The sequence below is a fragment of the Macrotis lagotis genome, chromosome 6 (assembly GCF_037893015.1).
Source record: "Macrotis lagotis isolate mMagLag1 chromosome 6, bilby.v1.9.chrom.fasta, whole genome shotgun sequence".
Lineage (NCBI taxonomy): Eukaryota > Metazoa > Chordata > Mammalia > Peramelemorphia > Peramelidae > Macrotis > Macrotis lagotis.
This window is the reverse complement of record NC_133663.1, coordinates 43,919,497-43,945,971: the sequence shown is the minus strand read 5'-3', so window position 1 is coordinate 43,945,971 and position 26,475 is coordinate 43,919,497. Positions and strand designations below refer to the sequence as shown.

The 26,475-nt window shown below is 40.1% G+C and overlaps 1 protein-coding gene across 8 annotated transcripts in view; it reads left to right on the top strand.

The window, feature by feature from the left end:
- MCF2L2 (MCF.2 cell line derived transforming sequence-like 2) overlaps nt 1-26,475 on the top strand; it is a 377,565-nt gene that overhangs the window by 287,895 nt on the left and 63,195 nt on the right. For all 8 annotated transcript variants that reach the window (XM_074191036.1, XM_074191033.1, XM_074191034.1 and 5 more), the window contains 4 exons: nt 2,656-2,725; nt 20,778-20,870; nt 22,296-22,388; nt 24,927-25,052. In XM_074191036.1, coding sequence (XP_074047137.1) covers nt 2,656-2,725; nt 20,778-20,870; nt 22,296-22,388; nt 24,927-25,052 — 382 coding nt within the window. The remainder of the gene's footprint in view (nt 1-2,655; nt 2,726-20,777; nt 20,871-22,295; nt 22,389-24,926; nt 25,053-26,475) is intronic.

Genomic DNA, 26,475 nt, shown 5'->3' with positions numbered 1-26,475 from the left:
CTCAAAGAATGATTGATGCCTTAGAAGCTGAGAGGGTATATAATTTATCCAGGGTCACCTGGAGGAAGGGATTTGAATTCAGGTCTTCTTGTCCCTGAGGATAGTATTCTATCTCCTATGCCATATTGCCTCACAAGGAAATAGTTATACATAAGATAGAATCAAAAGCAGGCTGCCTCATTTGGGCGAGTAGAATAATCCCATTGATTCCAAAGAAGAAATCTAGGAGTAGAGTTTCTGTCTTTTCCATATCATGTCATTGATGAGCAGAGGAGTTTCTGGATAATACTGAAAACTCAGCAGCCAAACCATAGTAGTAGAGGAGGCAGCCACAATAATTTCCTGGGTCTCTGATTACACTTGTCAGGACCCAGAGGAATTCCTGTTTAACCTCCCTGGATTAAGGAGGAAGCAGTGTAATGCTCAGACTGAATCTTGTGGCCTATAATTAAATCACTGCCCAAACCAGACTGTTCTCATCCCTAGTCTCTTTAAATGTTGCCTAACTCATTGCAGAGCAATGAGGGGAGCAGATGGGTGAGATTTGAATAAAACAAAAATGATTCTTTTTTCTCAATTCAAAATGAGAATTTAAAAATAGACTTTCAGAAATATAGCCTAGGAATGGGGACAACTAAGGCAATTTGTTAGGGTTTTACCTTAGGAAGGGACATTCAAACTGAAGCAAAAGGGAATCCTATTTTTTTTAATGGCGTTTTTGTCCAATATTTACAGCCAGAACAGTTAGTTGGTGTCTGGGCTGACTGGATGGGGCAGTATGTCCCTGAAAGTTCTTGAACTAGGATTGTAGAATTTATATCTGGAAAAGACTTAAGAGGTTATCACATTCAGCCCTCTCATTTTACAGATGAGAAAACTGAGACCCAGGGGATAAGTATCAAGAGGTAGGATTTGAATCCAGGTCATTGTTCTTTCCTTAGCACCAGGTCACCTTCAACTGCATCCAAAAGCGAGAAATGGAGAAAATATCCCCTTCCTATGGTTCAGCTTTAACAAAAATTACCTTAGGGAGGAGATAGACCAATGGAAGTCAAAGATGGAAATTCATGAATTTATGAATTTCTAAAGTGCTGGCTATGTGTGCAAGTCAGCAAGAAAGACAAGGCTTGGAAGGTAAGCCCTTTAGGATGCTCTAGCCAGAAGAGACCTCCATCACCACTGACATAAGCAGAGCCCTCTGAGGCAGCAAAAGCCTTCATACACATTATCTTGTTTGATGCTTGTACCAACCCCAGGAGGAAGCACTATGGGTATTATCACCAACATTTTTACAGATGAAGATGGGTCCTATGACTAGTTAGTGACTGAGGTAGGATTAGAGCTCAGATGCTCCAGGGCTCTCCTCACTGAGCCATGCTGCCTTTTCTCTGCTCCAAACTCCTCATTGTACACATAAATCATTAAGTGCTTTCTGTGTGCTATTAAGCACTGGATACACAAAGGAAGGTCAAAATAGAACTTTCCCATCAAGGAATTTATCTCCCATTTTAAGGAGGAATCCATAAGAAGAATTGGAGATTCAGAGATGAATGACTTACCCATGGTCACATAGCTAGTCAGTGGCAGGTCCAACACTGGAACACATAGACCTATGCCATGTCTAACATTCTATGTCACAATTAAGACAGAAGCACAGATGGACAGACAGGCAGTGAAAAGACAGGGAGAGAACGATGGACATACCTAGATAAGCATTGTTAATAAATAGACATAGGCAGACACACAGACAGATGTATAGATAAGATGGCAATTAATTGATAGATATAAATATTGGTTATAGAGACAAGTATACTTAGTCATTGTTAAATAGATCTGGATGGATTTAATAGATGATATGTATATACATATAATAATAATGCTAAATAGATGGATAAATATAGAGATAAATGGACTTAGACTTTGTTAGATAGTTGAAACACAGATATAGATTTAATAGCTAGGTATGGATGGATGGATGAATAGATGATTGTTAGATACATGTATATATACACACACACACATATATAGATGTATCTAGATAGATGGATAGACAGATGGAGATGCTATAAAAATAGATAACACAGCTCTTTCTATTTACCAAGATAGAAGTATGTCCAATGAAGAGGGGAAATAGGAAGGCAAACCAAATCCCCTTCTCCACTGTCACTGATAAATGCTTCTAGGTTGAGAGGTGCATTTGGAAGGCACATGAACATGGTACTGGTTACAAATCCCATTGTGGTCCAGTCCACCATCTTAGTATTGTCTAGGTGTTCTCCGATTCTTAGAACTTGAACCTATGAGAGGCAGAGCATCCTGCCTGTCCCACCCCCTCATTTTTCAGGGTCCCAGAGTGGAGCAGTTACTCCAGAAGCAAGTGACAGAAAAAGGAGCACAGCCTCTCCCTCTCTTCACATACTGGGAGGAGCCCAGGACTAGAGCCCATTTGCCACTAGGGCTTGGAGCTGTACCAGCCCCCCTGCATCTAGCCTGGTTCTAATAACACAAGAGGTTCCAGGGTGTGGGGGGAAGCAAGAATAGCATGGTGTATTTTTAGTTTCCCTTCCTTCCCTCCATCCCCCATTCAAACTTGGATCATTGTTTTTAAGCTAATACGTTAAAAAAAATCAAAACCATCTACATTTTTCTCCTTAGAATTTTTCTTAAAGAACTGGAAAACTGTGTTGAAAATCCTGAATTTCTTGGCCGGTGCTTCCTAAAAAGGGTAAGTTCGCCTTCCTGGATACCTGGAATAATTTCATTTCATTCAGGCTTCTGATCAGCTGGTAAGTCAGTCCAAGACACAGGCCTTGAACCTTTCATTTCTCAATCCTTCGAATGGTGGACTCACTGACTTACAATGATTGAAGTACCTGCTGGATGCCAGAGTTTTGTTGTTATTGAGTTGTTTCAGTGGCTTCTGACTTTTGGTGATCCCATTTGGGGTTTTCTTGGCAATGATATTGGAATGGTTTGCCATTTCCTTCTCCTCATTTTACAGATGAGGAAACTGAGGCAAACAGGGTTAAGTGACTTGTCCAGGGTCACATAGTTAGTAAGTGTCTGAGGCCAGATTTGAACTCGGGAAGACATAGAGATAAAAAGGAAAGAGGTCTTTCCCTCAGGGTCTTACAGTCTATTGGGGAGACAAGGGGGTACATATTTCAATACATGCAAAAGAGCATATGCCAATCAACCAACAAATATTTATTAGACATCCTCTATGCATCAGACCCTATACTAGCATAAAGACAAAAGTGAAAAAGGCGTTGTCCTCACAGAGCTTACATTCTACAAAGGGAGACAACTCTTTCATAAATAATTGTAAGATGGGAGAAATGTGTTCCTCCACTCCCAGCTCAACTGATATAATAAAGATAATGTGGTCTTAATAAACTAAAATGTTTTTAATGCCTTGTAATACCTTATGACATGGGCACCTTTCCCTGATGCAATTAGGAAGAGCAATGCCTGACAGAATGACAATGAAAAATGATTGATCAGTCCCAACTCCTCCCCCCACCCCAAACCCTTCATTTCCCCTTACACACTCCCACGCCACCACTCACCCTGAACTAAAAAGGCAATTCAAAAGTTGGTATCAGTCCAAGTCAGACTGAGAAGTGGGGGGAAATCAAATCCCCCCTCCTTTAGATAACTATATGAAAAATAAGCCCAAAATAAATGCAGGTAAATTATTAGTATTAGTAGAAGTGGTGAGATTGGGTATTGGGAAACTGCAGATCTGACAAGCATCCTTTACATTCTCTACCTGAGTCTGGGACATGTTGTTCCTGAAAAGTATTTACTTTCCTATATATATTTTGCTTAGGCTAATAATGGGATGAATTATGGTGGCTTTCCACCTGCTGGTTAGAGGGAAGAGGCCCCAGGTTTTGTGCTGGGGATGGGAAAGAAGTTCAAGTCGGGTACTGGCCTCTTGTGAATAACCCAGAGGCACCTGAGCCAAAATGTTGCTTATAACACTAGTTTAAAAGCCCTGGTGAATGGTATAACCTACATAATCAGTCTTTTGCGATTAAAAATAGCAGTGACTTTAAAATGGCAGCCAGTCCCTTTGCTGAGAACACTTTATTTTTTACTTAGGCAGTGTAAAGAAACACATATTGTTTTTGTTTTTAATATACAAATATTCCTTAGTCATGAATACCTGAATTTTGTGATCCCAGTATTTCCGGTTTCCCTAGTCTCAGTCCCATTCATCCACCTCCATCCTAGCCAGCAGGCAATCTGTTTGGGACCAGAATACCCTCTGGTAGCCAATAGGGAGGAGGTCTGGTCCAGCACTTCAGTTCACTTGCCTTTTACCCCAATTCCAGCTCTCCACTTCCTTTCTTTCCCTCAGGGAATCATATACAAATGTGTGTGCATATTTGGGCATGTGGATTATACATGCCCCTTTGCCAATGACATCTCTCTTTTTCAGACTTTCTCTTTAATTCCATTTCTTGGAAATCACAGAATTTGAGTGGGAAGGGACTTTAGCAACCCTGAAAGAAATCCCCCCCCCCCCCATACAACCTACCTGACAAAAGATCATTCTGCTTTTAAAGAAAGTTTGTCTCTTAGCAACATATCCATTGTTCCTGGTCCAGCCCTCGGGGACAAGCAGAACAAGCTCATTTATCTTTCCTTATGACAGCTCTTCATGCCAGAACACAATAGCAATAGAATCCCCCCCCCCCCCAAAGCCTTCTCTAAGACTTGGACCAAGCATCCTCCCCACCCCATCACATGACAGAGACTCTAGGTCCTGTCTGTCCTCAATTGATTCGCTTCCTTTGGACATTCTCTAACAATGTCCTTCCAGAATTGTAATACCCATAATGGAACCAGGACCTCGTCTAACTTCTTCCAGGAACCACTGGTGTAGTAATGAGTAAGGCCAATGGGTTCTGGAAAACAATTTGTAATTTTTCCAAAAAAGTCATCCAACTATTATCAAACCTTTAATCTAGTAGTCCTAATGAAGGGCAAATACCCTAAGGAGGTCAAAGAAAGGAGAAATATGACTGTCTATTCACAATTCTTGCTTGGAAATCTCAGGAAAATCTGTGTCTATCGTCTTGTGCTCCCTCCTTCTCTCTCTCTCTCTCTCTCTCTCTCTCTCTCTCTCTCTCTCTCTCTCTCTCTCTCTCTCTGTCTCTTTGTCCCTCCCCCTTTTTTTACTTTCTTTGAAACATATTTTTTTTGGGGGGGTTGTTTTTATTTGCAAGGCAAATGGGGTTAAGTGGCTTGCCCAAGGCCACACGGCTAGGCAATTATTAAGTGTCTGAGACCAGATTTGAACCCAGGTACTCCTGACTCCAAGGCCGGTGCTTTATCCACTACACCACCTAGCCGCCCCAAAACATATTTTTTTAAAATATTTAATATTTATTTTTGTACAAATGTGTTTTTATACATTAATAAAATATTCTTGTTTAAAAGTAAACAAAGTACCCCCTCCCCCCCAAAAAATACAGGCTCACTTGAGTGATAAAGTAAAGGGGAGAGAAAACAATTAAAATTAAAAAAATAATAATAATTGTAGGTATGGTAAGGTGGCACAGTGGACGGAGCACCAGCCCTGGAGCCACGAGCACCCAAGCCCACATCCAGCCCCGTACACCCAACAATCATCCAGCCATGCGATATGCAAGCCACCCCAACCCCACTGCCCTGCAAAAACCAAAAAAAAGAAAAAAACAAACAAAATAAAATAAAGTAGTAATAATAGTAGGGGTGGCTAGGTGGCAGACAGAGCATTGGCCCTTGAGCCAGGAGCACCTGGGTTCAAATCCGGCCTTAGACACCCAACGATCACCCTGCTATGCAGCCCCAGGTAGACCACCCAGCCCCATTTGCCCTGCACCCCCCCAAAATAATAATAATAATAAATGTGCTTGAGTCTTTGTTCCAACACCAACAACTCTGTCACAAGTGGGTCACATTCTTTATGATAAGTCCATGGCAAAAATTACTTCCATATTTTTCCACTGTTGTCATTGCTGATCGCAACTCCCTCCTTTCTTATTTCTCTACTACCATGTAATATATTTTTCTCTCTCCTTTCACTCTGACTCTGCTGTAGGGTTGCTGAGTGGTGCAGCAGACAGATCCCTGGTCCTGGGGCCAAGAAGTCCTGAGCCCCATACCACCCCTTAGGCCTAGCATCCACCTGGCCCTATGGTCCCGGACAAACCATCCAATTCCAGCCCCTTGCAAGAAGTAAAAAAAGAAAATGTGTTATATCTGACCACTCTCCCCCCATGGTCCATCCTCTCCTCCATCACTCACATCTCCCCCTTCCCCCTGCTCCCCCCTCCTTCTTACTCCAGATGTCTATACCCCATTGAGTATATATGCTGTTTCCTCTCCTAGCCACCTCTGATGAGAGCAAAGATTCCCTCATTCCCCCTTGCCTCCCCCTTCCATTTCATTGCAATAGCTCATTGTAATAAAGAAAAATCTTATTATATGAAATATCTTGGCCTATTCCCCCTCTCCTTTTGCTTTCTCCCATTACATGTCCCTTTTTCTATTTGCTCCATTTTTACACCATATTTTATCTTTGAATTCAGCTTTCTCCTGTGCTTCATCTATAAAAGCTCCCTCTACCTGCTCTATTAACTGAGAAGGTTCATATGAGTATTATCAGTGTCATTTTTCTATGCAGCAATACATGCAGTTCATCATCATTAAGTCCCTCATATTTTCCCCTTCTCCTCCAATCTTTATGCTTCACCTGAGTCCTGTATTTGAAGATCAAACCTTCTGTTCAGCTCTGGCCATTCCAAAAGGAACATTTGAAATTCCCCTGGTTCATTGAAAGTCCATCTTTTTCCCTGAAAGAGGACATTCAGCCTTGCTGGGTAGTTCATTCTTGGCTGCATTCTAAGCTCTTTTGCCTTCTGGTATATTGTATTCCAAGCCCTACGAGCTTCCAGTGTAGCTGCTGCTAAGTCCTCTGTGATCCTGACTGCAGCTCCATGATATTTGAACTGTGTCCTTCTGGCTGCTTGTAATATTTTCTCTTTGACTTGGGAGTTCTGGAACTTGGCTATAATATTCCTAGGGGTTGGTTTTTTGGGATCTTTTTCTCGGGGGGAATCGGTGGATTCTCTCCATTTCTATTTTGCCCTCTGCTTCTAGAATATCAGGGCAATTTTCCTGTAGTATATTCTTTGAAAATGATGTCAAGGCTCTTTTCCTGATCATAACTTTCAGGTATTCCAATAATTTTTAAATTATCTTTCCTAAGTCTGTTTTCTATATCAGTTGTTTTTTCAAGGAGATATTTCACATTTTCTTGTAATTTTTCATTTTTTGGGTTTTGAAGTATTGATTCCTGATTTCTGGTAAATTCATCCATCTCCCTGAATTCTATTCTTTGTCTGAAGGATTTGTTCTCCTCAGAGAGTTTTCTTATCTCTTTTTCCATCTAGCCAATTTTGCTTTTTAAAGTATTCTTCTCCTCAATAACTTTTTGAACTGTTTTATCCATTTGACCTAAGCTGGATTTTAGCATGCTATTTTCTTCAGCATTTTTTTGGATTTCCTTGACTAGGCTGCTGACTTCATTTTCATGTTTTTCCTGTATCTCTCTCCTTTCTTTTCCCAGTTTTTCTTCTAACTCCCTCATTTGATTTTCAAAGTCTTTTTTTGAGCTCTGTCATAGCCTGAGCCCAATTTCTGTTTTTCTTGGAGTCTTTAGATGCAGGAGCTTGTGCTTCCTCATCTTCAGACTGAGTATAGTGATCCTTCTTGGGTTCATAGATAGTGTATTTCTCAATGGTGTTCCTCTTGTTTCTCTGCTTGCTCATTTTCCCAGCCTGGGCCTGGTTTTGGGGTGCTTCCTGAGCTTTTGGGACACTCCCACAGGGGTCTCAGTGTGTGAGGCTCTGTCCTCCCTCCTGGTCTGTAAATGACCACAAGCTCCCCCCCTTGCTACGGGGCTGAGGTGGGGGGGCCCTGCTGTTCTATGGGGGGGCCTGGACTGCGATCAGGATCTGAATGTGGTCAGAGCCCCAGAGTCCTGTTCCAGGGGCAGAGGACAGAGCTCTGCCTGTCCCTCTCTTTTTCTCTGGTCACATGTGAAGAAGATAAAAAGGATCAACCAAGTTGGTTGGATTGAAGAAGTGTTTGAAAAGGGAAAAAATATGAGGCAAGTATTGCTACTGTTGATGGACCATAGAGGGTTCATGGAGAGAAGTAAAGAAGATTGGAAAGGTAGAAAGGGACAAGTTTTTTTGGTTGTTTTTTTCACAACTGATATTTTATATTCCCAATTCCATGTTATGAAAGTTTTTCAACATTCATACACACACACATACACACACACACACACACACACACACACACACATATATATACATATATATATACACATGCATACATATTTATAAGTTACATAATTTCTTTCCACCTTTCCTTCCCACCCCCCACCCCTCCACAACAAATGGTCTGGTGAACTTTGTATAATATACACTTGTGTTTAACACGTTTACAGATTAGTCATTTTCTGAATGAGGAATTAGGATTAGGGGAAAAGAAAGAAATGAGATAAGAAAGAAAAACATAAGAGAAATTTTTTATAAAATGAACATGGTGTTCATTCAGATTCTGTAGGGCTTTCCTTGTTTTGTTTTTCTTCCTCTGGATGTGAATAGCATTATCCATAGGCAATCTCCTAGGGTTGTGTTAGCTGTCTGAGCTGCTGCCATCGAGGTTGATTGGCTCACAGTGTTGTTGTTAATGTGTACAGTGTTCTCTTGGTTCTTCTAGGGGACAAAGTTTTGAGGGACTTTATTTTAATTTCTTTTTCTGGTCATTTTTTCTTTTTCAAGGATATTTTTCCAAATTGCATGTCAACACACCTTTTAGCATTCATTTGTACAAGATTTTTGAGGTCCAAATTTTTCTCCCTCCCATTTCTCCCCTCTTCCAAAAATAGTAGGCAATTTGATACAAGCTATACATAATTTATCATGTAAAAATCATAATTACATATTAGTCAAAGTTGTAAAAGAAGAAACAGATCAAAAGGAAAACCATGAAAATGAATAGAGTAGGTGAAAAAAAGATGACTTGATCAACATTCAATGTCCAATAATTCTTTAAATGAATGTGAATAGTGTTTTTCTTTGACTGTCCTTTGCATTTGTCTTGGATCATTGTGTTGTTGAGCAGAGTGGAGTTGTTACTGATATCATGTATAATGTTTTTCTGGTTCTATTTGTTTCACTTTGCATAAGTTTGTGCATGTGTTTCTGGTTTTTCTGTCCATCATTTCCTATTGAAGAATAGTACTCCATCACATGCCTATACCACAGCTTATTCAGCCATTCTCCAATTGATAGGCACCCCCTCAATTTCCAAAAGCTTGCCAACCTGAAAAGTACTGCTATAAATATTTTTGCACATGTGAGTTCTTTTCCCTTTTTTTGTGATCTCTTTGGGATACAGACCTAGTAGTGATATTGCTAGATCAAAGAGTATGGATACCTTGGTTGTCCCTTGATCATAGTTCCAAATTGCTCTCCACAATGGTTCAATCAGTTGTGAAGGGCTTCAAATGACATCAGAGGACTTGGGTTTGAGCTTCCAGGACTTAGTCAAGTTTCTGGAAGCAAGGCATCCAATAAAAAAGTTGTTGCAATAATTCAGGTAACAAGTGATCATGGCCTAATGCCAGGTCAACCATTCCCTAAGAGGAAAGAATGATTATTAAAGCTTCTGGGTAGACAGAAAAGATAATATTTGTCCTCTGATTGGATATGTAGGATGAGGGAAAGTGAGCCCAGGATACAAATCCAAAAAGACTGAAGGAAGGGTAGTCCTCTCAACAGAAACAGAGAAGTTTGGAAGAGGACTGGTTTTGGGAAAATTTATTATAAAAGGCATTGGAGAAGGGTGGCATAAGAGCCAGAGAAGAATGCTAGGGACAATGTAAATAGCTTATTCAACAAATGCCAGGGCTTAATAATTTCTAAGGCCTCCATACCCCAATTCTGAAATTTGAGGGTTCTGTAGGGATTTTTAAGGGAAAAATAAAAATAAGATTGGAGCAAACTCACTGAAATGACAATTGGCCTAATGATGATGATAATGGTAGACACTGTTACCCAGTCCAGAAGACTGAGTGATCCCTCTATGGAGCCAGAAGGCAGCAGCAGTTGCTAATAGTGCCAGCCAGGGCACTGACCTTCTCAGAGGGCCGGTCCCTGCTGATCAATGTGAAGATGACCTAGGACCTTTGTGCTGCAGAGGGGTCCATGTTGTTAGAAGGAAGAATGAAGCAGATTCCTGGGAATCATCTGTGAGGCAAAACGAGGCCATCTGGGGAGCCTTGATGCCCATAAGGCTTTCCTTTAGCATCTGTTGGCCAGGCTAGTATTTCCCCAAAGGGACTCTCTCTTATTTTCCTCTGGGTAGAGAATATACTGAAGGTTTGGGCTTTATAGGGTCCAAAGGCCAAGTACTCATCGAAAAACTAAAGAGTGAGCCATTCCCTCTTCACTTGGGCATTGCTCTGCCAGAGCTCCTGGGACCCTGCAGGTCGGATGTTGATGGTGGACCTTGACAGACACTACCTATGGCAACACTTATAGACCCAAAATGATGCAAAATAGAAACAGAAACCCAAGATGGTGAGGATAGCAAGAAAACACATAGATGTTGTGAAAGAGATCAAATGTCTTTGATCTGAACAAATTGCACTCAAGAGGATTGAAATAGTTGAAAGATGAAACCACTGATCAAGCAGAATCAGGAAACTTAGATGAAGCATGGAAAATCAGAGACATGCTAGAGTAGTGGAAACAAGTTTGTTTTCATTGATCTTCAGGAGATAATAGAGAATTCTACAAACTAGTACTGACTAATCAGTCTGAGAAATTGAAAGAGACATAATACCCAAAATGATGGAACAAGTGGTCCTCCACCACTCAGACCCAGACACTCTTGGAGCCCCTGTCTACTCTGACTGGCATCCTGGAATTTGTAGCCAGAGGGAGAGAGACAGGCATTCCTTCCCAGCCCAGAAAACAATTTCCTTGGGCAGAAGACAGACCTGAATCAAACCTAGAAATTCTCCAAGGAATACCCCAAGTGTCAGGGTCTGAAAGGAAGGAATAGGGATCCCAAGAACTGATCCAGGAAGGATCAGAACCACAGGAGCCACAGACAAAAGGAAAACAAAAAAGGTGGGGCAAAAGAGAAAGAAGTTGAAAGGGCCATCAGTCTCTCTGACATCTTTCCAGCTAATGACCCCTCCATCTCATCAAGCTCAGAGGAGCTTTCCAAGAAGTTGCCCTTCCCACAGATTCCTTTCTGTATGTCTGGCCAATAGCAGGTCTGCTCTAGCATGCTCTGCTTCATTCTTTATCCAAACATTTCTGTGGAGCCTGCTTTTTGCTTCAACTAAAAAAGACCAGGGATTATCTAGGGAAAGATATGAATTTGAATTAGAAGAGAAAGTCAGCCTAAAGGTGGGGATTGTCTTTGACTGGGAGTTCCTATGATTGTGGTGATTTTCCTGAAATTGGGAGATTCTTGAGAACTCCATTAGCATCTGAGCCAAATAAAACCCTAATTGTCATAGAATGGAGCTAATCACAACTTCAGAGATGGGGGGGTGGGAGAGAAGGTGGTAGTGAGAATGGAATGTTGGGAATAATCTGTAAATAGTTGCAATAAAACTTTAAAAAATTGGAAATGACATAAAGACTGAGGAATGTGTCTCAATGTATATGCTTATATGACCACACATACCACACATGGACTGTGTGTGTGTATATATTTACATTTGTGTATCTGTCTATATTTATTCATATATCTATATTTATAATTTATCTATATAAAACACATAGATAGACACAGTTACACACACACATACTTACACTGGCCAGTACCACTTACATTACAAATGTTTATAGATGAGAAATAGGAAAAAAGTGGGGTGATATATGTAAACACATATATGCAATAACCAGAGCCACCTATATGGATATGTATGTGTGTGTGTGTGTGTGTGTGTGTGTGTGTGTGTGTGTGTGTACCCATTTGTGTTTCTGTCTATATGTATATATCTCTATTTGTATCTAGCTATATAAAACACACAGATACATGCACATACATATACTGACCAGGACCACTTACATTACAAATGCATATAGATGAGAAATAGGAAAAGGAGGGGGCTGGTATATAAATGGTAGAGTGAAAAAATTATGAATGGCTTGGGATGTCATTCAGTATGGGCTTGTTTATTCTTTCTTAAGTTTAGAAATAAAATGTAAAACCTGACCAAACTTTTCTAAGAACAAATGCTGCTAGTCCCAGGCCTCTTTGCTTCCCCATTGACAAGCCAGGGTGATGAGTAAATGACCCAGGAAAGTGGCCTGAAGGAGTAGTCCTGGCCCTGGGATTAGTTTGGTATCCCCTAAACCAAGAAGTCACATCCCCTCCCCTCTGCCTCAGGCAAGAGTAGAAACTAAGGTTAAAGACCCAGCCTAGGTGAGAAGAAGAGGAGACAAGGAAGGGCTAGAGACCCTCTATTCTCACTGTTTGGAGTGAAATAATGGGCAGCCTCTGGGATGACTCCACCTTCTCACCTCCTGGGGAGCCTGATGTTCCAGTCATAGTTCCTTTAGTCCACTTCCCTTTGGGCAGTAACTCTGATGCCTGCCCCCTAATTAATCGTTATTATCCTATTCTTTAACCATTCCTTGTGCTGAAAGGGGTCTCAGTGACCTTTTACTATCTAAATCACCTTCCTCTGGACATGTTCCCAATACTCTAGAAGTTGTATAATTGAGCCAGATCAGCGCCCTCCCCCGCCAATAGTCATATGCAGCCTGAGTTGATATTAACTTTTGTAGTTTCCATGTTGTACCATTGGCTTATAGTGAGCTGGCCACCCCCAGATCTTTTTGTTTGTATGTTTTTACAAGGCAATGGGGTTAAGTGGCTTGCCCAAGGCCACACAGCTAGGTAATTATTAAGTGTCTGAGACCGGATTTGAACCCAGGTACTCCTGACTCCAAGGCCGGTGCTTTATCCACTGCGCCACCTAGCCGCCCGTCAACACTTTTTTTAGATCTTTTTTTTTAAGTTTCCCTTACATAATGATGATGATGATGATGTTGTTGTTGACAGTTACCAATAAACTTTTAATATATGTCAGGAACTGCTACAAAAAGAAGCAAAAGACAGCCTCTACCTTCCAGGAGCTTACAGTCTAAGCATCAGTACAGTACAAAGGTCTGTAAGACATTTATGTGTGTAATGAAAAGGAATTAAAGACCACAGATTTCACAGTTGGGCCAAGAATGTGTTTCCTGATTCCCTCAGTAGCTTCAGTTACTCCTAAAGAGATCTTTGGCTCCTTTGCCAATGAGATGTTGGTAGGCAGGAAAAGCCTGGTTTTATCGGGGCTTGGCCATTGTATGACCTTGGATAAGGGAGCTTGCTTTTTTCGAGGACTGATTTTCTCATTATTGGCCTCCTTTGGAGGTCTCAATGGAAGCTGATCTTGCCAGTTATCCTTTCACAACATGTCAGAATGTTGGGTCCTTTTACCAACCCTTCTCTGGGGTGGGGGGGGGGGTTGAGGGGGTCAGGTCACCTAGGTCATCTCCTGGCTATGTGCCACCTTTCGTCCCCACCAATGCATCAAAGAGAACCCTCCTTTTGGGGACAGGAAGACCCAAGTTGGAACTTACTTCAAACTTTGTCTTATCATATGTCTTTGATAAAGATCTATCATCCAAGATATGTAAGCAGCTAACATATCCCAGCCCAAAAGTAATTTCCCAGTTGATAGGTAGTCAAAGGATATGAGTGAGTGACTCACCAAAAAGGACTGTAAACCATTAACTATTTGTTTAAAAAAAATGCTCTAATAATTACAAATGAATGAAAATAATTATCAATGATTGAAATAATACAAATTTTAAATGAACAATTATTTTTTTTAGGTTTTTGCAAGGCAATGGGGTTAAGTGGCTTGCCCAAGGCCACACAGCTAGGTCATTATTAAGTGTCTGAGGTCCTCCTGACTCCAGGGCCGGCACTCCATCCACTACACCACCTAGCTGCCCCCTAAATGAACAATTATAAATGAATGAAAACCCATGTATTAAGTGCTTACTATCTATTATTGCTAAGTATGCTAAGCTTTGGGACACAGAGAACAATAAGAAAGCTCATATTCCAATTAGAGAAGAGAACTCATTTAAGTGAGTTCATTGGCAAGAGATACCCACAAATCTTGAGTCCAGTGATAGGGCAGAAAAGGAGGCCTAGGGGAGATGTTGTGGTTCAGATGATGGGGCCAGCCATCCAGAGGACATGGTAGATGGGCAGATAATAAAGAGAAATAGAAATCAAAACCCAGCAAAGTTGAAAAATTGTTAAAATATGGGTCTAGTCAATGTTGGGTGAGAAACTGATGCCCTTTGGTTAGAATTGTGAATTATTCCTCCCATTCTTGGAAGCAATTTGGAATTAGGCTAACAAAGTGATTGAAATGGGGATTTTAAAAAAATCAGTTATCATCAGAGAGCACCTGTGATCAATTATTTTGGTCCATTAAGATTTAGTTACAAACAAGTTTCAGAGCATTGAAAACAATATTTTCATCTCCCTCCTCCTTGATGACTTTTGTCTTTTTTGCAATGTCTTCTCATGAAAGGCCCCTTATTATGTAACTGCAATACAGTTTCAGTCATTTAAAAAACGTAAACAGTACTCAAAATTAGAAACTGTGGACAAGGAATTATTGAAAAAATATCCTTCAAGAGGGGCAAATAGGGAATTATTTTCTCCAAAAAAAATTTTAACCTTTTTCTTTTAAATTATTTTTTTAAATTTTTTTTTATTTAAGGCAGTGGGGTTAAATGACTTGCCCAAGGTCACACAGCGAGGAAATAATTGCGTGTCTGCGGTTGCATTTGAACTCATGTCCTTCTGACTCCAGGGCCAGTGCTCTATCTAGGTGCACCACCTAGCTGCCTTTAACCTTTTTCAAATCTCAAATCTGATATGATTTATGATGTTGGGAGAAAGAACTGTAGATCTGTGTCTTTATTTGGCACATTTTTAAAAAACTATGAAGCTAATTAGAAACTACATTTATTGCTTTTAAAAAAAGCACTTTTTGCATTCTTAGAATCTTTGAAATGAAGAGGCATTACTCCTCAGCTAAGGAGTCAGTTGTGTACATCTATTATATTTACTGCCTTGCCTGTATGAATAGATGATAACTAAACTTGTAAAATCTACTATCACTAGAATTCATAAGTTGAAAAATATATTTTTTTAAGTATTCCAATCAAAAAAGTTCAGTTATAGAGATGTATAGGCAGAAAATCCTCTCAGTCTGATGGTCCCACTGACCAAAAGGTCTACCTTGAGTTGGCATTCTTTGTTCATTTATTTGTCTTATTACCTATATCACATAGGACAAATGACTTCTCTGGGCCTCAGTTTACTCACCTGCCAAATGACTTGTTTGGAACTGATACCTTCTATAAGGACCCTTCTAATCCAAATCTATGATGATATCTTATTATAAGTCAAGCAGCAGTGGAGGAACCTGCAAAAAGTAATACTGTTTGGTCCCTGTGCTCAAAGATCTCACAATCTAGTAATGGAGAAAAATCTGAAAGGACAATGGACCAAAGGTTTTTTTTTCATTTGTCTGATGGATCAAATGGTTCTTTCCATTTTTTTCTGGTCAATGATCTTAGGGAAAATTCTTTGTGTCTTAAGGTGTTGGACCTTGATAGTGACCATTCAGTGATGGAGCTCAGTCAAAAGAAGAAAGAGGGATTAGAGGAGAGGGAGAAAAAGAAGAAAAAAGCTTAAAGGGGGGGAAATCATGGAGGGAAAAGAATTATTTTTTTGGAACATGAAGGTCTCTTCCAGGTCTGAATTTCATGAACATATATATCTTTGCCTGTTTTTTAAACAACATTTTCTTTTTTCTTTTTTTTTTGGTATTTTCTTTTATTTTTTCCAGTTACATGCTATGAAAGTTTTTCAACATTCATCCACTTGCACATTTATAAGTTACACATTTTTCTACCCCACCTTCTTCCTATCCTCCCTTCCTTCAGCAACAGTCTGGTAAAAGTTGTATATGTTTGTGTTTAACATATTTACATATTAGTCATTTTGTATATGACGAGTCAGGACCAAGGAAAAAGAAAGAAAACCATGGGATAAGAAGGAGAAACAAAAGAGAAAGTTTTAAAAAAGTGAGCATAGTATCCATTCAGATTCTGTGGGGTTTTGGCGGGGGGTTATTTGCTTTCCCCCCCTCTGGATGTAGATGGTGTTGTGCTTATCAGGATGCCTAGAGTTGTCCTAAATCTCTGATCTGCTGAGAGGAGCTGCATCACAATGTTATTGGAATGTGTATAATGTCAAACATCATTTTCTGCTCCCTGAAGGAGTTGGACAAATAGTGATCCATTCCAGGGAGATAAGAAAAATGAGACCTGAAGTGACTTTCCAAGGACACACACATAATAATATTGGGGCTGGGATTGGAACTCAGATCCCATAAGTCCAAGTCAAGAAGTCTAATAAACTCCCTCATTTTTACATATGTGGAAACAGAGTTTAAGTAAGGAGAAGAGCAGAAATTAAACTTCACTTCCCTTCCACTGTAAAGTACTATCCAGAACCCTGTCCTACAACTCATCTACATCCAATGTTGGACCTTGCCCATCTTCTAGGATGTCTGTGCTCTAGAAAACCAGAGAAAAATCTCTGATTTAGGAGTTCCAATTGAGATATACCTAAAGATTCAGATTTTGCATAAGCCCAGCCTTGACCTAGTTTTGCCCTTGACAGAGATGCACTGGGTAAAATGTGTGGCTTTTAATTGATCATAATTCATTCTGAGTCTAATAAAACTCCTAAAAATTCCATTGCACTCCCAGGAGATCATCGTGAAAAACTGATGTCCACATCAATGGAGGTCATTGGATCAGAGATAAAAAAAAAATAATAACAGCAGCAGCAGCAAGACCACTGGAGGACATTGTAGACCTGTCCAAATTCAGGTTGAGTTGAATGGTCTGCAAGCCCCCCTCTGCAAGCTCAGATTTTGTCCTTCTCTGGGGTCCAGAGGCAGCAAACAGCACAAGAAGCCCAGGCTTCCATGTCTTCCAAACTCAGATATATCTTGGGGATTAGTTGATAAGCCATCATCAATGCCCCTCGATCCACCGAACATTTATGAAATGTCTACTGTGCCCCAGGCAACGCTTTGGGGTAGAAAAATGTGTATAACCCTATCTTTCAGGAAAGACGCCCCACTTTTAGATGTGAGGCAATTGGAATCATGGTAAAAGTCACCGAGGTTGTTGCAGTCATTTTAGCCTTGAGGAAATCGAGGTCAGATTGCTAAAAAGTATATGAGTTAGCATTTGGACTTAGAGTCCTGACTATGAGGGATCCAGCTTCGCCCCACACCTCATTATTGGGAAGCTCTGACTCATTGTTCAAATCACCAGTCTGAATGGCTTCTCTGAAGTCTCTGCTTCAGAGGGACAAACTAGCTTCTGCTACAGCTGAAGTGACCAACGATAGACTAAGATTTTTCCCAACCCTCTCCATCCCCCCAAAACCAAAAAACTTTCTTCCAGATTCCGGGAGGGACAATGTGCAGGAAGCTAAACACTTCTGAGGTTAACTCTCTTGAATCCTGGGAAGATATATTTAACTGCAGGAAAAAAACCAGTGTACAGAATAGATAGACACATACAAATTCTAAAACAGTGTCCTGAGCAATGGGAGAAGAAATGCAAATATTCAAGAGGAGGAGGAGGCCAAACTCATGTCATGGTGCCTGGACCTTTTTACACTCTCACCATGGATATGATGGAGGCCTTTGGTTGTACAGTCGTTTTCATTTGTATTCAACTCTTTGTGACCTTATCTGGGGTTTTCTTAGCAGAGATACTGGAATGGTTTGCCATTTCATTCTCTAGTTCATTTGACAGATGAGGAAACTTGCCTGGGGTGACACACACACACACACACACACACACACACACACACACACACACAGAGGAACTCAGGAAGTTATCTTTTTGACATCAGTCAAAACTCTCCACTATAATACCTAGCTGTCCACTGCAGGCCCAAGTTCTGCCAATATTACAAAATAAATGACAGTTTGAGGTTGGTTTGTCTTCCTCTGTGTAACTTTAGAAAATTTGTGATCCATTATCTAGATGGTAAGGAGGAAAACTGAGGAACTTTGACATGAAATATGGTTAGAGAACTGAGAACTCGCCATTTTGTCATTTTCCTGTCTGATGCCCTGTTGGCTGCCATTTTTTAAAGAGCTTAGAATTTAAAAACTGAGAGGGACTTCAAAGATCATCTCATCCAATGCTCTGATGATGCTTAGAGAGGGCAGGGGCCGTTGCTTAGGGTCACACAACTGAAGGCAGTGGCAGAGCAGGTATAATTGTCTTAAAACTAGAACCTCTTCTGGTGAGGGTTGATATTTCTGAGGAAACCTGTGGAGGCCCCAGCCAATGTGTTTCCTGCCATAACATCTATTTCCTTTTGTTATTTTGCTCTTCAACTCACTTTTAGGTTTCAGTTGAACCATGAAGAACCTGAAAGTGAGAGGGAGGATCTGTGGGCACAGAGCAGATAGAATTTCTTTGTCCATTGGTCCTTTTTCAGACTTAGATTTCCATGATTTCTGTGGAGGTCAGTTGACTTTCCTATGGTCACATGGCTAATTCAAGTCTGAGGTTGGGTTTGACCTTGGATTTTCCTAACTACAAATGCAGTCCTTTATATATAGAAATTCAAATCTACAAATCTTCTCTCAACATGAAGATCCTGCCCTCTAAGGACTCCTTCTGAGCTCCAAAGTCATCTTTAAACTCAGTTAAATTGATTGTCTCCACACAAGATAGACAACCAGGACACTTTGATTGATGATGCCAACCTTTGTGCTTGGGGTTGAAGTAGAGATTCAAGAAGCAAAATTCGGGGCGGCTAGGTGGTGCAGTGGATAAAACACCTGGCCCTGGAGTCAGGAGTACCTGGGTTCAAATCTGGTCGGCAAGCCACTTAACCCCATTTGCCTTGCAAAAAAACCTAAAAAAAAACCCAAGCAAAGTTCATTTTATCCTTTCTTCCCTCCCCAGATCCAAAATTCCAAGGTGCTCGATGGGGGCCACAGAGGGCACAGGGCAGCTAGGTGGCTCCATGGATAGAGCAGCAGACCTGGAATCAGGAAGACTCTCCTTCCTGAGTTCAAATCCAGCCTCAGATACTCAGTAGCAGTGTGACCCTGGGGAACTCACTTAACTGTTTGCCTTAGTTTCCTCATCTGTAAAATGATATGGAGAAGGAAATGGCAAACTACTTCAGTGTCTTTGCCAAGAAACCCCCAGGGATCACAGAGAATCAGTTGCCAATAAATTACAACAGCAATCTCTGATTCAAGCACCAGGCTTCTTTCTCCTGAAGCAGACTGCTTGATAATGATCTTCATATGTTGAAGACTGTTGTGTGGATCAGGGATCTGACTTGCTTTATTGGTGCCAGGACAGATCAGATCGAGGAGCAGGATAATTTACAGGGAGGCAGGTTCCTGTTCTAGTGTATTAAAATCTTCCCAATGTTTAGAACTCTCTAACAATGGAAATGATGCCCTTGGAAGATGGTGGGTTCTCCAGCATGAAATGTCTGTAATTCCATAGTGAAAGACTACTTGTATTGAAAATGATTCAGGAAGAAGGGGGGGGGGGAGAGGGAGGGAGGGAGGGAGGAGAGGGAGAGAGAGAGGAGAGAGAGAGAGAGAGAGAGAGAGAGAGAGAGAGAGAGAGAGAGAGAGAGAGAATAAGTTGGATAAGAGATAAGAGAGGAGAGAGAGAGAGTTGGAAAGAGGGAGAAAGAGACAGAAATGGAGGAGAGAGGAAAGGGGAGGAGGAGAAAGAAGAGAGACATAGAAATAGAGGAGAGATGAAGAAAGGAAGAAAGAAAGAAGAATAGGAAGAGGGAGTGGTAGAAGTTCCCTTTTGTTTGTGGTTGAATTAGGAAAGGCAAAGTAACAGTTTCTGGGTTGATAGCAACAGATGGGGAGAAAAAAGCCATGCTTACCCACTGGAGCACCATGAGCCCTAGCCCCAGAGGAAGGATTTACATCCATACACTGTGAGAGGATGAGAGGAAAGAAGTTTTCTTGGTCTAAAGAAGTCCAGAATGTGCAAAGTTCAGTAGTTTTCATATTTTGCCTGTATTTCCAGACAGAAGGCTTTGAATAATTAATTTGGAATTAACAGCATGGCTTAGAAGAGCAATGTCAGGACCTCAAGTTGTATGCAGCCTGAGGGTCCAAGTCAGATTAAAATGTATTTAACTAAGTAAATAAAAATACATTAAAATATAGATAATGTTAATATGTGGTTTTCTAAGTCAAAATGTACCTATAGGGATCCTTTTACATGTTTGAGTAGTTGCCATTTTTATCTGAGTTTGACATCAGTGGCTTAGAACATAGGGATGTTGCCCATTTTCATCTGAGTTTGACACTAGTGGCTAAGAACATAGCTATCTTGAGAACAGGGATTGTTTCATTATTTTTTTGACCTTTGTCTCCCCAGTTCCTAGAAAAGCATGTAGTACCCAATAGGTGATTAATATATATTTATTGATTGATCCACTACTCTGACTTTCTAAAAATGTTGATTCACTTGTTTTTATTGCTTTCTTTTTTTCCTCCTTTTCAGAAAGAGGATCTTCAGATCTATGAAAAATACTGTCAGAATAAGCCACGCTCTGAAACACTTTGGAGACAATGTGGAGACAGCATCTTCTTTCAGGTAGAGCTCAATCCAAATCCCTGAATGTCGTAAGATGGTGATTATCATTCTTCCTCTAGGACAGAAGCTTAAGCTCAGGATTTAAAGTCACCAGGGCCTCTTGTGATCCTGGGCAAGGTATTTCACCAGATCTATGCCATCTACCTCACAAGGTTGTTGAAAGACTTAAGTGAAATGAGAGAGACAGACAGATAAACACACAGACATACAGAGACAGAGAGACACAGAAAGAAAAGAGATGATGTATACGGTAAAGAGATAGATGGATGATATATCGATAGATGGGAAGAAAGAAAAAGAAAGGTCAAAGAAAGGAAGGAAACTTGTAAATTGATACGTAAATTTACCAAAAGATATTAGTATAAAGAGATTTCTTCTATCAGTAGAGATCAACACTGTCTCTGCAACTTATATATTAAGGAAGTTCCTAGACTACCAAGAGTTTAAGTGACTTCCCTAGGGTCATGGAGCCAATGGATTTCTTTTACCCAAGTCTTCTCGTTTCTGAGATCAGCTCTCTCTCGTCACACTGCCATTATTATTGTTGTTATTGTCATCGTCATCATCATCATCATCCCTATTTAAAGAAACTCATTTTTTTTCTTTTACCCATAGGAGTTTGGTCCTAGAGCCCAAAGAACATATTTGATTCAAAGTATCTAGCCTTTTTTAAAATATATAAAGTAGAGATAGTCGATGAAGATATAATCTCTTGATATTAGAGAAGAAAAATAAACTTGATTTTGGTCCACTGAGAGTTTAAATGACTTGCCTAGGTCATATGACCAGTATGTATCAAAGGCAGGACTCTCATTCAAGGCTTACTGGTTTCAAGGTCCATTCTCTATTCACTACTCAATGATGATGATAATGATGATCACCCCATAAAGAACCCTAAAACTTGTCATATGCTCAGAGGAATTTGGTCCTATGGGCAATATGACTTATTAATTAAAAGGATCCAACATATGAAGAATCCACAGTCATTGCTTCAGCCTTCTTTTCAATCTCTATGGGAAAAACGTTCAGTTGAGAAGGTATGAGTAGCCATGGAACAGAATCAACCAACTTTGCCTTGGTTATGGATGGAGGTATTTAGGAAAGGACACACTCTCAATTGTATGATTTCTATCATAACCCAGCTCACATGAAAGGGTGTAAATTCTCATGAGGACCAGGCCTCTGCTATTTTCAGAAGAATCTAAAAGTCCCTTGCCTTGGAGTAGAGGCTTGCTCATAAAAGTCCTGTATCTAGTGACAACTTTCTCCATCTCATCAGCTCTCCAGTGGAAGTTATTTTATTTTCCAACACTGGAGAACAAGATTAAATGATGAAAGCAGATCAACCCAGCATCTCCTATTTAGTAGACAAAATTTTGTCTAAAGGACTGTCTCCTCTCACTTTTTTCCTTTACTTATCTAAAGGAATGTCAGCGCAAGTTGGACCACAAGCTGTCCCTGGATGCTTACCTCTTAAAACCAGTCCAGAGAATCACAAAGTACCAGCTGCTTTTAAAGGTAAAGAAAATGAGATCACTATTTTGTATTTCAGAAAAAAAATATGGACAATAAGATATGATTGCCATATCCATTTTTCTAGGGCAACCGTGATGTCAAATATTCATAGAATTTAGAACTAGAAGAGATGCTAGAGATCATCTAATTACTCCAGTTCTCCCATTGTATAGATTTCTATCCCATTGTTTTCATTAAGCATCAAAATGCCCCAGAAATGACAATATTTTGGTAAATAATAACTGAATGAATTTTAACTCAGTAGGCTATGGAAAATAGGTGTCCCAGAAGTCTTAGTGCAGTTTTAAATAGTTTGACACTGGATTTAATTAAAACCGGTCATTGTTTTAAGTTATTTTAGAATATATTGACTTTGGGGTCACCCTGTTTGTTAATAGCAAAGATCCATAATCTTTTAGTATGAAAAACTCATCATGTGGGAACTGCATCCACAAATATAGATCAATCTATGTGTTCCCAAGGTTGCCAAGCTACTGAATGGCAGAGTCAGGTAAAAGACTGAGGATGCCAAATCTAGAGTTACAAAGCCTGGATTTTTTTTTTAATTTTTGCTAGGCAATGGGGTTAAGTAGCTGCCCAAGGCCACACAGCTCGATAATTATTAAGTGTCTGAGACCAGATTTGAACCCAGGTACTCCTGACTCCAGGGCCGGTGCTCTATCCACTGCGTCACCTAGCCGCCTCAAGCCTGGATTTTTGATTCTGAGCTTTGTCCCTCTGTAAGAAAAATGTAGGGGGAGGAGGGGGAGGATGCAGAACAAATCATAAGTGAACCCAATCTGCCTGTGGAGCTATTTCCTTACAATTTTCTTTGGTGAAATAATGCCAAAGTGAGTGGTCCCTTTAGAACTGGAGAGTCCTACTCTTAAAAGGGTAAGAATTTGTGGCTTATTATCTGACGGAAACCTTCACTGGCCTGTTGCTCTGCATTTCTGAAACCAAGGCTAACAATGGCCAACGAGCTCACTGCCATGTTGCCTCTGCCTAGCTTATATTCTTGGCAGGGAGAATCAAGGGGGCATTCTGTGAGTAAATTGTAATCTGGTCTTGTTTGTAAGGCTATTTCAAAATCAAGCCAGAAATGGGAACCTATGAGTGTTTACTGGAGACAGGTAAATAGCCTATGAATAGGGCTATTGAACACTGCAATCACAAAGATAAACTTTACTAGCTGCAATAATTCTCCTAATCATCTTGTTCTCATCAGGCCAATAAATAAGTATAGGCTTTTTATTCTTTTTATTAGCTCTCACCTTTCCCACTCTTTGTTTTTATTGCTGTTCACTCTTTGTCACCCGTTTGTGGTGATCTTGGCAAGGTGCAGGATTGATTTGCCATTTTCTTCTCTAGTTCATTTACAGATGAGGAAACTGAAGCAGTTAAGTAAGTGAATTGTCCAGGGTCACACATTTGGAGTTTTCTTGGCAAAAATACTGGAGTGGTTTGCCATTTCCTTCTCCAGCTCATTTTACAGATGAGGGAACTGAGACAAACAGAGTTAAGTGATTTGCCCAGGTTATACAGCTAGGAAGTGTCTGAGAGTGGATTTGAACTTAGGAAGATGAATTTTCCTGACTCCAGGCCCTGGATTCTGTGCACTATGGTTCCACTGAGCTACTTCTAGCACTCTTTGATGTGGAGGGTTTTATGCTTTCAAGTATCTGACCAAAGTTGATAGGGAATAGAGCCTAGGGAAAGGAAAATTTGATTTCATGTATGTTCTTGCCTAATAGGGAGAGAGATATATTAGTGGGACCAGCTTCCTTTCCTAGGACCTGGGAAATCCCATTTTTGTGTTTCCTTGGGCAATTCATTTAACACCAGTGGATCTCAGTTTCCTCACCTATAAGATGGGAGGTTGGACTTGGATGGTCTCTGAGGTCCCTTATCTTTCTTAGTTTGTGATGATCATAAATGAAGGATCCTAGAACTAAAATTTGGGTGAAAGGCTTAACTCTGATCATGGCAATTGATAGGTATAAAGGAAGCTAGAATCACAAAACTCTGTGCCTTTTATTTCTTGCACGACTGTGGGAATGTTACTTAACCTTTTGGACCTGGACTAATTGTCTTCTTGAAGCCCCTTCTGGCTCAAATTCCATAGCTCTAGGATCTCCCTATCTGCATCTAGCTATTCCCAGGACAATGAAAATAAAAGGAATAAGATTCTCTCTTAAACCTTAGGAAAAAAAGTTTCCTGTATCTTTCAAGAAGGAAAAGGTTGTTTTGAAAGGTTTGCTTCTTTTTACATTTTGAAAGTCTAGAATCTTTGCCTTGCCCTACCCAGGTCCATTAATTAAGACCATTTCCCATTAAATAGCACCTGTTTGGTAGATGGTCTTATCTTTCCTGCCAATAGCATCAAATTATGTAGAAATCAGTTCCATGATTCATCTTGGTCCCTTTAGCAGGGCTTAGGTCAGATTTTCTTTGCCAATGTCTCATGGAGGATCCATTTTCACAATAGATTGAACTATCTTGGGCCTTCTGACTTCCCATATGATCTTTTGGTTCCCGTAGGAGATGCTAAAGTGTAGTAAGAATTCAGAAGACACAGCAGAGCTGGAAGAAGCCCTGGCCACCGTCCTGGATATCATCAAATCAGTTAATGACTCCATGCATCAGATCGCAATCACTGGCTTTGAGGTAGGTATGGACCCCGGGAAATGTGAGCATAAGGATCTCATCTAGAAGGTGAGTCATATCCTCTGATGGGGTCAGAGAGGAGAATGAAGTGAAGGCAAGAAAGAAACAAGTAAAGAAAAAAGAGAAATTCCTTATCTAGAGGTGGGGAGTAGAAACACATTGTAAAGCTCAGCTTTATGACAATCTTTTATTATTATTTTTTGCCATTTTCTTGTCTTTCCCCAGTCTGTGACATTTTCACCTGGAAAGACCAGAAATATAGGGGTCATAATTAATTTAGGTAGGATGAAGGTTCTGGGGGCTTAAATTGAAGACTTCATATATTTGGGGAGGAGGGTGGTAAGAATGAGGAAAAATCTCAATTTTCCCTGAAAACAACATTTATTCAATTATTTATTGATCAGTGGAAATTAATCTTTAAATAAGAATCCTTAATTGGACTCTAATCCCACACAATTCCCATGAACAACAAAAGAAGAGGTTATACCCGGTCTGTTACTTCTTTTTCTTTCAGTGTCTAAAAGAATAAAGAATCAAGCATATTCTCTATGGAAAGAGTTCATCAAGAGCAATATTTGAAATTATCAGAGTAGAAATGCCCTCCACTAATAAACACATTAACAAATCTTCTGTAACTGATGGTCACATAGAGTTCTGAGAGCCCAGAGATCTTTGTAGCCAAGGGTCCCATGGCTAGAATATGTCAGAAATGACTCCAAGGCTGATCCTCTCTCTACCATGCCACAGTTCCCTTCATTTCTTTTTTTTAAATTTTATATAAATATATTATATTTTTAAAAGACATATCAATATTGTTAACTGCGAAAGTGGTTGGTTAGTTGATTAAGTGATCTGGTATCAGTCTTTTTTGAAATTTGACTTTGAAACTTTGAACTGACATTGTAATCTTTTACCAACTTGAAATAGTTATTAGGGTGCAGATTTAATAATTATCCTTAAATTATTGCATTACATATTGGGCTAACTGATAGTGGCTAGTTCCTAATCTAACAGTTTATTATGCTTTGCTTTTCTTCCCCCCGGGAAGATGATGACTATAGCCTATATTTAGATTGAAAAAGCAGATTTCCTAGCATTTAATACTTATAATATAACTATTAAAAATAATACTCAACTTTACATATCTGAAGAATTAAAGCAGGCTTTGGCTATGCTAAAGAAGTCTAAAAATAGAGGTTTAAGGAAAAATTTTTACTCCATTAATGGGGAGGGGGAGAGGCAAATTCAGAGGAATTTTGCTCCATTAAAGGGGAGGGGAAGGGGTTTATTAAAAGGCACCAAGATGGGGTGGCTAGGTGGTGCAGTGGATAAAGCACTGGCCCTGGAGTCGGGAGTACCTGGATTCAAATCCAGCCTCAGACACTTAATAATTACCTAGCTGTGTGGCCTTGGGCAAGCCACT